A 13,103-nucleotide genomic window follows, 5' to 3' on the forward strand; every position below is an offset into this window, starting at 1 on the left:
CTGAGGTATCAAACGGGGAAAATGAAGATCTTGAACAAATTGGGACATCAGCGGAATGTGATCTTATGCATGAAAACGGAAAAGACACAGATGGCAATCAGGTTTTGAGCAATCCTCCTGAGGTATCAAAGGGGGGAAATGAGAATCTTGAACAAACTAGGACATCAGCTGAATATGATCATGTGCATGAAAATGGAACAGACGCGGATGGCAGTCAGGGTTTGAACAGTCCTTCTGAGGTATCAAAGGAGGAACATGAGGAACTTGAACAAACTGGGACATCAGCTGAACGTGATCACGTGCATGAAGATGTAACAGACGCAGATGGCAGTCAGGGTTTGAGCAATCTGCCTGAAGTATCAAATGGGGAAAATGAAGATCTTGAACAAAATTGGACATCAGCGGAATGTGATCTAGTGCATGAAAATGGAACAGACACAGATGGCAGTCAGGGTTTGAGCAATGATCCTTTTGAGGTATCAAAGAAGGAACATGAGGATCTTGAACAAATTGGGACATCAGCGGAATGTGATCTCGTGGGTGAAAATGGAACAGACACAGATGGCAGTCAGGGTTTCTGCAGTCCTTCTGAGGTATCAAAGGGGGAGAAAAGGGATCTTGAAAAAACTGGGACATCAGCTGAATGTGATCTAGTGCATGAAAATGGAACAGACACAGGTGGCAGTCAGGGTTTCTGCAGTCCTTCTGAGGTATCAAAGGGGGGAAATAAGAATCTTGAACAAACTGGGACATCAGCGGAATGTGATCTAGTGCATGAAAATGGAACAGACACAGGTGGCAGTCAGGGTTTCTGCAGTCCTTCTGAGGTATCAAAGGGGGGAAATAAGAATCTTGAACAAACTGGGACATCAGCGGAATGTGATCTAGTGCATGAAAATGGAACAGACACAGGTGGCAGTCAGGGTTTCTGCAGTCCGTCTGAGGTATCAAAGGGGGAAAATAAGGATCTTGAACAAACTGGGACATCAGCGGAATGTGATCTAGTGCATGAAAATGGAACAGACGCAGATGGCAGTCAGGGTTTGAGCCATCATTCTGAGGTATCAAAGGGGAAACATGATGATCTTGAACAAACTGGGACATCAGTGGAATGTTATCTCGGTGGTGAAAAGGGAACAGATGCAGATGGCAGTCAGGGTTTGAGCAGTCCTTCTGTGGTTTCAATGGGAGAAAGTGACCAACTGACAGATGATGACTATGTTCCCGAGTCTGAGGATGTAAGCACAGATAGTGAAGATGAAGAGTTTATCCCACACAAATCCTGGAGAAAGTATGTGGATCAAACTTCACCAAATCACAGCAATAATGCATCAGAGGAAGAGAGTGAGCAACTTGAACAAGCAGGGACATCAGCTGAATGTCACATGTGTCATCAGCCATTGGGCAAGTTGGCACAAGGATCACCAAATCCCAGCAAGTCTGAATGTGAGCAACAGGCCAGTAAAACTGATAAAGGGACGAAAAAAATAACGGTTATGCGGACACACAACACAAAAGGCAAAAGATTGTGGGACAAAGGCTCATATTGTCCCTTCTGCAGGAAGTACGTCAAAAAATTGCCCCGTCATCTTGCTGAATTTAAGGGACATAAAGATGAGCTGGATGTAGTTCGATGGAAAGCTACAACTGACAAGGTTTTGAAGGACCAACTATTAACCAAGATGAGAAATCTGGGCAATTACTTACACAATCATGCCGTACTTCAAGAAGGAGAAGGCGAGATCATAACTGTGTATCGACCGAATTATGATGCTAACTATAAGAAGTATGTGCCTTGCCATCAATGCAAAGGATACTTCAGTAAAAGAGAGTTATGGAAACACAGTTGTAAGTTGGTTCCTGATGAAAATGAGAAGCATGAAACATCTCAAAAGAAGCGAAAACCAAGTTGCATCAAAAAGGGAAGACTTTTGCAACCAGCTCCTGGTATGTCCACAAAAGTCAGAGAAATTTATGCAGGCCTACGAGAAGATGAGAATGGTGTCTCCTTTTTTATTAAAGGAGATCAACTGACTAGACTGCTGGCAGAGAAACTAGCATTTAAACTTGGCCATGATGAAGACCAATTTGATTACATCAGAACCAAATTGAGGGAAACTGGAAGATTAGTACTGGAGTATAGAAAGGTAACTGCTGACAAGAATGCAGGATTAGCAGATTTGATCCATCCCAGCAAGTTCACCGACATTGTACAAGCAACCAGGAACATTTCAGGGTTTGATGAGAAGAGTCATACTTACACAACGCCAAGCTTAGCCCTAAAGCTTGGTCATACCCTGAAGAAGGCAGCTGGTGTTCTTTTGGGTCAGGCAATCATGAAAGAGAATGAAGCCATGGAAAGAAGATGCAACCAATTCATCAGACTCTGCGAGCTGAAGTGGACAGAGAGTGTATCGAGTCACGCATTACGCACCCTGAATGAGAATAAGAGGAACAATCCTACTTACCTACCTGTCACAAAGGATGTAGTTAAACTTACATCATATCTGAAAACTGAGACTGAAGAAGTCATCACAAAACTCAATGAAGAGACAACAGATGAGGACATATCTAAGGAGTACAGATACCTAGCTGAGCTGACATTGACATCCATAATAGTGTTTAACAGGAAACGATCTGGAGAAGTCAGCAAAATGAAACTAGATGACTTCAGCAAGTGTAAGCAAGGTGATGAGGTGACTGACGACTATGGCCTGTCCAAATGGGAAGCAAAACTCGGTAAAAACCTGTGGCGTCTGGAAATTGTGGGGAAGAAACAACGTGCAGTTCCTGTTCTTCTTACAAGTGAGATGAAAAGGAGTATGGACTTGTTGGTTGCTAAGAGAGGAGATGCTGGTGTGTATGAGACCAATCCTTATGTGTTTGCCCTGACAAGTTCTAATGGCCACATCAGAGGGAGTGACGTGGTTAGGAAATTCAGCATATCTTGTGGTGCAAGCAAGCCTTCGTACATAACATCTACAAGGTTGCGCAAGCATATTGCCACGGTCTCACAAGTGATGAACTTAAGAGACAATGAGCTTGATGTGCTGGCCAATTTTATGGGACACGATGTGCGCATTCACCGGAACTTTTACCGTCTTCCCGATCATGTCATGCAAGTAGCTAAGGTTTCCAAGATTCTCATGTGCATGGACAAAGGCTCCCTTGGTAAACTTCATGGATCAACTCTTGATGAGGTTCAGCTTGATGAAGGAGAAGGTATGTTATCAACTAAATAATATTCACTTAACATACTCTGGGAAGCTTGACTGAAATGTTATTATTGGGTGAGAGATAATGCGGTTATAATTGATGTTCTTTAATGCATGGAACTTAATGTGCATAGAACATGTGGTATACAGGGCTTGGGCCCATTATCTCATACACATTCACTACGTACATGTACTTCAAGTTAGACAGATTGTGGGCAGTACTGCTTGTTCTGATATTGTTATCAGAGCACCACTGAGCCCAATGACTATTTTTATGTATAATTGTAATCTGAACAGGATCATTTTTGAAAACAAAGAAAAAATTACTTGTATCCCCCGCAAAAAAAAAAATAATAATAATTGGATGTAGGCCTTTAATGTCTCCCTGATCGCAGTTCAATAATATATAGAGAGATCATTCACACCTTGGTAGTTACATAAAACAGTGTCAGTTCCCAAGATTAAAAAGCCTACTATTTAATATGGTATGCTTTAAATTTTGAATGAGACAGTTTTGAAAATTGTTCGATATTCTTAATCAAGGTCTATTCAATTCAATTCAATTCAATAGTTTATTCATTTCCATCATTACATAGAAAAGAAAAGAAAAGTTGACATAATCCAAAGTGATACAATTTTTTTTTCATATCTCTTGCACTCGTCTGATAAAGGATTTTTTCAATACAATATAAAGTATATTATACACGAATGATGTCGTAAAAAAGAAACAATGCACTTTGTCATGGCAACAAAAATAGTAAATAATCACAATGATGGAAAACAGTGTTCCACTAAAAAAAGCCACGCTTGTAAGACGTGGAACACTGGAACAAAACAACAACAGCACCAATTTGTTATACCAATATATTCATTTTAAATTCTTCTATATACTATTGTACATTTTACTCATTAATATAATGATGCTGATACTATAAACAATACTTACTAGGATTTTAGGATGCAAACGTATAAACTATGTAACATATCACATTTGTGGCACAGACACTATGGGGCCAGGTGTGCCAGGAAAATTGAATGGAAAGGAAGATATGCAATCGGCCACAAAAAACATAACGACGACAACAACAACAATAACTCAATACACAGAAATAACAGAATTTGAGGAAATGCCCTCAGACAGATACTGGACAACGAAGAACAAGGAAAGAGGAGCAGGGAAGAATAGAGAAGGAAAAGGAGAGGTCTAAGTGTGTAAATGATTTTAGATTAGAACCAATATAGTTAATTCCAGAAGCTGATGCTTATAACTTAATAAGAACATATAAATCTAGAGATATATTTTTTGATAATTTTATACTACTAAACCACTGAAGAACAATCTAGTATCAGGCCAACAGGCAGTTCATGATAAGGCAAAGTAGTGACAGAATTAAAAAAATATGTCAACCCATTTACTCAACTACCTGATAATTTATCATTATGAATGTTACATGACCCAATACGACAATGATGTGAGGTGGTGTTCTTGGCTAAAATTTAAAAGATTTTAGTATCTTGTGGTTTTGGTGTAAATATGTTTACTGATTTTCACCTTCATAATCAAAAGTTTGATGAGCTAATCCTTGAAATTCCCCCCAAAACTGAGTGTCGTTTACCACATAATTATTTTGAGCTTACTTAGATACAATTCTGGTATCTTTTGATTGCAATGATGTCCCCTTTTACTACCATAAGGCTGGGAACCTTTGTGGTTTGTGAAGTGCCTCTTTTATAATGATTTCTTGCATCTTATTCTCCAATTTGAATTTGCATTTCCAGAAGTACCACTAGACGATGCCCTTGATCCAGATGTAGATCATGATGCTGATGAAGAGGACATAGTCATGGATGCTGAAGTATCAACGGATGCTAGCCAGCTACAGCATTCTGATGTTGGCCAGTTTGACAAAGAAAATGCAGTTAGAAGAGTAAAGGCAGTGATCAAATCTGGTAAGAAAATAGTCTTGCTATATTGCAGCTTTTTGCTCACACAGTGACGCAGAGCCAAATTGAATGTTATTTCAACGGAACCAAAAATAAAAATTTGACATTGCCATGGTATTTTTTTTTTTTGTAAAATAATTGCTAGTTGAGCTTAATTCCCTTAGTGTTAGGTTGGGGAATTCATCACATTGTTTAAAGTGATAATTCGAGTTTATTCATGATGGCAGTGTGTGTGTGCTCTTGTAAACCATGTCATATAGGGTACAGAGCAAAGTTTAAGACATAATGATGGCCTTTATTTTGTTTTTCTTGTGGAGTCCAAATAAGGAAAATGCAATAAAGACCGCCATTATGTCTTATTCTTGTCAGTACCCCATATGACATGTTTTGCATGAACACACACACTATTACAGCTGGTCACTAGTCGCTGGTCACTGGTCAGTATCCCTATTATTATGGCAACACCCCTACATGTGGTTCCCTAGCAGGTACAAAAATGTATTTTACCATATGAAGGCCTGATTCACAGTGTCCTCTTAATTGTTGTTCTGGAGATGGGGCTGCTGCTAGAACTCTGTGTGGCATTCACCTGGTCTCTGATCTGAGCCGTTGTTAACTTGCGATTTCTGAGGCTGGTGACTCGGATGAACTATCCTCAGAAGCAGAAGTGACTCGTGGTCTTCCTTTCCTGAGTCTTTCCTCATGTGTGCCAATTTCGTTGTAGCACTTGGTGGTTTTTGGACTCCACTTGGGGACATATTTAAAGTTTTTGCAGTTTTCTGAACTGACTGGCCTTCATTTGTTAAAGTAATGATGACCACTCATTTTTCTATAAGCTCATTATAGTTCTTGCCATAATATGAAATTTAACAGTTGTCGAATAGGGCTGTCAGCTGTGTACTAAACTTATTTCTGCACAACACAACTGATAATTCCAATCCTGCTGATAGAACAACAACAACAACAACAACAAAAATCCACTGTATACAGTGTAATTCACCCTAGTAACGCACACCTGTGACAAAACCATTTCAGGAGACTACCTCTTGAAGGACATCGAGAGAATGCCAAAAGTGTTCAAAGCAGTAATTACAAGAAAGGGTGCTCATGAAAATAAAGAAAACGTTTTTAATGAGAAGGTGTGTCCAAACTTTTGGCCTGTATAGTATATATGGAACTGGGGCTTGATGGTGCGGGGAGATGGTGACATCTGGGGGGGGGGGGGGGGGGAGGGGGGGGGGGTATGGTCCTTGTAGCCACCATGTATGGTCCAGGACTGCCGTGTTGATTCTCTAACTATATGGGACTGGGGCCTAAATTACAAGCCTTGTACTCTATGTATAACCTACCTCTGATTGAAAGTAACAGTAGCAAGCCAATGAGTTTTCCATTTCCTGGAACGCCATTCATGCCTATGAAATTACAAGTAACATTTTTTGCTGGATAAATTCAAATGTAAACGTTTGTCGTTTTTACCATTCAGGTTCCAAAGTGAAAGGTACGAAACGAGAAAGGGGTCAGAAGAGAAAGAGACCATGGACTAAAGAAGAGAAACTGGCTGTAGCAAAGAGACTGAAGACCTGTTTTGAAACAACAAGTTTACCAGGAAAAGCTCAGTGTGAAGAGTGCCTTAAGTGTGAAAAATCACTACGGGGACGGGATTGGCACAACATTAAAGATTTTGTAAGGAATCAGATTAGAAAGGCGGATCCATTAGATTTCTTGGATAGGATCTAACATGGATATTCTTTTTTCAGCTGTATCGAGTCAAGAATACCAGATTGTAACTGTTTTGATGTTTCCAAATCAATAGATACATACTAAATGAAGTTTTTAAGAACAAGCTCTCCATGTAGTAGGTGGACTAGACCTACATTGCATAATCATGTTATTTCATTGTGGCCATGGACAGTGATGGATCATACGGCTTGAATTTGTTTTGCAAATTATGTGATAATGGACGCAGTGGCACAACGCCACAAGGTTGGTGTTGTATTTATCACATTTTATGTCCACTGAACTTCCACAATGAAATGAACTGCAGTAAATTGCCTGTTTTCATAGAGATGCAAGATTATTCATCTGTATTTGCAAACCATTACACATTACTGATAGTAAATACAAAACAAAAGAAAACAGTTTGTCACACAAGATTTGGCTAAAAAGAAAAATTGAAGATGAGCACAAATATATGCAACATTTGTTTTGCGATTTAAAAGATCAACATTTAACTCATTGGTTACAGATGTAGAAAAGTTAATGTGGGACAAAATTTTTCTTGTCTTGATATTTCTTTAAGTATGAAGAAGTTTCCAGTGTAGAATCAATGGTTTGTCTTCTAATGGAAATGGGCTTGCACTTCAATATGGCTGTAAGAAACTGGGCAAAGACCAGTGCATAATGGTGAAATGCAAGGAAATTAGGGGAAACAACACATGAAATAGACACTGGAGGTCACTTAACAAGTGAAATACATGTATGAATTTGGATTACTAGTGAGTCTTGCTGGTGAATAGTTGAATTGAAGCACTAGCAAAATAATAAAGTGTATTTCACTTCAGCCTCGATTGCAGTGTATATGCATTAGTTTATGATCAAGTATGAATACATGTAGGGCATGTAAATGACGTAAACTACCAGAAAATGTGTTCGATTGATTGACATGTAGATATACAAATTCACAGAAAATTATGTTGACAAGTTTGGTACATTTCAAATTTCAAATGAGGTGAAATGATGGAAATATAAATGACAGGCAATGGCACACAAAAATTTTAAGAAGTTAGCATGTTGGTACATATGAGGAAGTGTGGCATCATAATCTGTCAACACCAGATTAGGAGGACCACATTCTTCAACTGTCCTGAACCTCAACTAAAAAATCAATTAGGCAATTGTCCATAACAATAGTGGGCTTGCTCATTCTTAGCAAATCCTGATTTCAGAAAAAAAAAGTATGTAGGCCTATAATATGATTATGTGGTGATATAATGCTTGTAGATCTTAATTACTACAAAAATAAGATTGTTTTCCCTACGTGAAGAATTGATCCTGTTTTGTTCTCTAAGAAAGTAGATCATGGATCATTTCCAAGTATGAACAAATTTCGAACTTGTTTATTTTATCAGGTAGGCCTATTTTATTGCATAATTGAATCATCTTTTTTAAAGTAACTTCACCTCAAAAAGTTTCTCATCAAAAGTATGCGCCTGCAATTGTTGGGGCCAAAAGGGAGTCATTTTAATGGAATGTATATACACTTTTGACCTTGAGAACCCAGATGCAATGCAAGCACCTGTCGTTGAATTGAGCCTAAAAACGAAAATAGATTTATTCTATTCATATGTCTTGCACTTGTTGGCAGTTTCACACTTTATTATGTGACTCGCCACAGTATGGTTATGGTTTTGAAGATTTCGTATTATATTGTATTATATTGTAGTTTCTACAATACAGGATATCATATAGTTTTCCACAAAAGAATCAAGTCAGTTTGATAAAAATGTATATATGCTTTTGACTTTGAGAACCCAGATACAATGCAAACACTTGTGGTTGAGTTAAGCCTAATTAAAACCACATGTAGATTTATTCCATTAAAATTTCGTAGGCCTACTTGTCTGCAAGCTCACACTTTATATGTGACTCGTCACAGTGGTTATGATTTTGAAGATTTTGTTGTATTGTAGTTTTCCACAAATGAAGTGAGCCATTTTGATGCAATGTAATTACAATTTTGACCTTGAGAACGCAAATGCAAAACAAGCACGTGTGGTTGAATAAGCCCAAATAAAAAGGTGTGTAGATTTATTCCATTAGAATATTTCACTTCTTGTTGGCAAGTTCACACTTTATTGACTAGCCCAGTAGTTGTAGTTTCATGGATTTTTGTTGAGAACATTGGTTATGACTATTGGTCAATACCTCAACAATATAAAGTGTTTTTTAAAGGGACCACTTATTGATTGCAACAGTGAATTCTAATTTTGCAGTACCTTGTATTTGAGGTATATGTTGTAACTTGTTATTTCCACTAAAAATTGGTAAAAAGATGAGAATTGAAGAAAACGACATAATACAATTACTCACAGACATCTGTGAACATAAAGCTGCACTCTTGGTTTGATCAAATCAGAGAGCCGATTCCTCACATATGGTAGATCAATTTGTAGAAAAAAAATAGTAAACTTGAATTAGAACCAAAAATGTTTAGGAATTGTTGTGAGAGGTGAACCTAGAAACCTGGGTACCTCAGAGTTCTTGAGGGGACATTTAAAAAACAAAAACAAAAAAAAAATGAGATAAGGGACATCTATTGGTAAGAACCTTTTGAAGGCTCTTAAAAATTTGAAGGTTTTGTAATTATCTTTACATAGGCTTAGTTTAGAATATTTAAGATTCTAACCACATGACATATCTATTACCATTTGAGAATTTAATATTTTGTTAAGAGTGTACAGGGTCAAGGAAAAGCTAGATTATGAATTGAGATAGTTTTGATAAATGGTAATGATTGAACTTCATTCAGGTGGAATTAGAATTCTATGAAGGGATTAGTTTGTGTCAGTACAGTGCATGCCGACTTTCAGGTGGCAGTGTAATGGTATATTGGCTTGTGTTACCCACTCGTTGATGCATTTTTTAAATGTTTTAAGATGTTCATTGTTTGTATTTGGCATATTAGCTATAAATCCTTAGACATTTGTAAAGTAGTTAGTAGTTACAGCTTATTTGTCTTATATTGTATAATTACACCAAAACACTCCGAATGTGAATACAATTCCAATGACTGAAATTGGTGTTTAGCAATTACATGCATAAATGTGCAAGGAGTCTAATGATATTAGAGTGCAAATTAGAATGACTAGGATATCAATACAGATACTGAAAGTCACATGAATTTAAAAAAAAAACAACACTCGAGGTGTTTCAGATGGTTGTCACTGCACTCTTTTTACATTTAAATGAGGAATGTGCAGTGGGAATGTACATGACATGTAGAGTGTTTGTGTGCTGTAAAAGTAGCACACATATGAGCTATAGTCTGTTGATTTTATTGTGTCAGTAAAAACGGGACTACATAGTATGTATTTGAATAATTTGCAATGATTGCTGTCTTTGTGCATGCATCATGTATGTTGAGGCATGACACCTTCGCATTGCTATTGCATTCGGACATTTATGTTCACTCAATCACTGCACTGTCACCAAAAAAAGAACTACAATAAAATCTGTCTGATGCAAATATCATCCATAATTGAAGTATATTAGAACGATAATGAAGGGTAAGGTACATTAGAGCACAGAATTACGGCACCATGCTAGACACATGTCTGATATCGTGCTTCAATTTGTATAACAGTGATTAAATCTAATTCTTGCCATGTGAAGGTACACTTTTGCTTCTGAGTTTTGCTGGTATTGCTTCAATGAGACATTGTGTCTGTTGTGTAGAGGGAAAATATGCCACTCGTGGTAGAAGTGTTACATGTATGTGCCATTTAATTCCAGAGTACATTGACTGAGTGGCCAGAGGAGAAGGAACAGGTCTTTACACAGTTCAGGTCAAAGCCATGCAACATTAAAGCAGGCATCATACTGCCCCGATTTTGATTCCCGATGGACACACGATTATGGAAAATGTCACATTGGTGTTGCCGTAGTCATTTGTGTTGGCTTTTGAAAACATCGTGTGACCGCTGGTAGTGTTTTTGGGCCTCCTGGAGCACCTTCCTGATCACTAAATTCTTAAAATTCCATAATCTTGTGTTCATCGGGAGTTAACATTCAGGACAGTGTGACATTAGGCTGAGATTAGCGTAATGTCCCACAAAGCTTGCAAGTGTCATCTGTCAATTTGAAGTGACATAATGTGAATGTTGTTTAAAGTTTAGACCTTTATAAACATCCAACTGACATGGTGGACTGTTTAACAAATGTTTTCTGATCGCGCACTTACTGTTTAGCTGGATATTTTGTTTTTTCGTCATTGTAGAGTTGCAATGGTGTGGAATACAATGTCCCTTTAGTGTCCTAGTTTGCCTGGGACAAATTTCATGCATCCAATAATTAAATGTGCGTCAGACTGGACGTATATTAGTTTCTTTGTTCTAACCAGATTCTTTCAAACTCAAAGGTCTTTTGATGTAGATATGATTATTTCAAGTGGAGAGATAGGGGTTGTTGTGATGATGGAACTATAAGTGTCAGGTTGTGCAAGGGGGGAGGGGAATACCCAGTGACTGGGCACTGGGTGACTGAGGATATAATGGAGATGCTTGGGTTGAAGGAATCAGTGGAACAGCTGGCAAAGGCAAATGGAGTGTGATGGTATGGACATGTGTTGAGGAAGAAGGAGGAGGATGTCCTGAGGAAGGTGTCACAGTTTAAAGTAAATGAGCTACGAAAGCAAGGGAGATCGACCAAAGAAAATGTGGAAAGAGGGAAAGAGGCAGGTGGAGGAATTAAGAGCTCGGGGGGGGGGGGGGGGCATTTCATAAAGCATTTTGGTCGGATATTTTTCTGACAAACTGTTACAAGCTATTGAAATCCTTGCATTTGATTGGCTGAGAGCCCAATTTGTCCGACAACTTGTCGGACAAAATGCTTCATGAAATGCCCCCTGGAAGATTGGCTTAAGAAAGGAGGATGCCCCAAATTGGTAGAGGTGCCGAGAAGGTGTGAGAACCATTGCTGTGAGTGCTGTGAGGTAATTCCGGCCACTTCCGTGACGGGACAAACTCGGATTAAAAAAACAAACAAAAAAACCTGGAACGATAAGAACGATACTTCCACTGCACTGCGATGCAGTTGAGTTGAGTTGAAGGAATGTCAATCTATTTCCAAATCACAGCATTGAGATATCGTAATAAAGTTTCATTGTTGTGATGAGTTTTGGCAGAAAATTGTTAATATGTATATTGGTAACACATATCACATTGCGGTGGAAGTATGAACAAAGCTTAATAAATGACAAAACTTCTTTAGTGGTGGCATGAAGGTTGTGCATTGAATGAATTAAATAAATAAGAAAGGAAATTACTAAGAAAAGAGTGGTGTTACAGAGGACTAATAAGGAACATATACATTTTTTGGGGGGGAACATCCATGCTTATGCCCCAGTGTACATAAGTTTCATTGCACATACCGTACCTGTAACCAAAATATGGCCAACTGTTAATTTGTGTTCCAAATGAAACAATAATTTTCTTATTTGGCTATCCAAGGATGAATATCCAATTGAATCCCCATTGGAGATCCCTATTGAATACACATTGACAATTGGGAGTACTGTTGTACATGGAAAGTGAAACAATAGAATTTGTCCCCATTGAAACCAGTTGGCACGTGACCCACTGAAATTGGCAAAAGTGACAGGGACCCTTGAACAACTAGGGCTCCTCCAAATGGAGTTTAGTACTATGCAGTAGAGGACGTACAAGCATGTAGAAACAAAAGTATTTAGCCCTGTTGAATTTAAAGTCTGTTAAGAATTACTTTAAACGAGCTAGATTCAGAGCAATTATCAATTTTGAATGTTTAAATTTGCATTCAACTGCGGACGTTCCACAACTGCGCTTGCGCAACTCCCGATCACACGTCACAAAAAATATACCTCACACTGCGGACGTATCTGCGATAATGGACGGTCCTCGATCTCATACTGGTGGCGAATATCGGCAGGGCCTAAATTATGTTGCCGTGTACTCGCCCCCCACCACCCTGGGGGGGGGGGGGGGAACACATCAAAACATATTCATCTCATGCAATTGCTAGTAATCCACCAGCACATTTCATAAAAAGGGCGATACAAGTCTAGAATACACCTGTATACATATCAAAAAAAAATATGTTCATTATAATATGACATGCAAATCTTAACGACTGGTGTGTTTTGATGTAATTGGTCACATGGTCATGACGGTAGTTCCAATATATGAAGAA

The 13,103-nt window shown here is 38.3% G+C and overlaps 1 protein-coding gene across 1 annotated transcript; it reads left to right on the top strand.

The window, feature by feature from the left end:
- The first annotated feature begins 47 nt into the window (after positions 1–47).
- On the top strand, positions 48–11,278 carry LOC140232358 (uncharacterized). The gene is made up of 3 exons (XM_072312483.1): positions 48–3,222; positions 4,995–5,165; positions 6,643–11,278. Exons 1-3 carry the CDS (start codon positions 66–68, stop codon positions 6,894–6,896), a joined length of 3,582 nt encoding a protein of 1,193 aa, XP_072168584.1. The 5' UTR covers positions 48–65; the 3' UTR covers positions 6,897–11,278.
- The last annotated feature ends 1,825 nt before the right edge of the window (positions 11,279–13,103 follow it).

This window comes from Diadema setosum, chromosome 8 (genome assembly GCF_964275005.1).
Source record: "Diadema setosum chromosome 8, eeDiaSeto1, whole genome shotgun sequence".
NCBI classification, from domain to species: domain Eukaryota; kingdom Metazoa; phylum Echinodermata; class Echinoidea; order Diadematoida; family Diadematidae; genus Diadema; species Diadema setosum.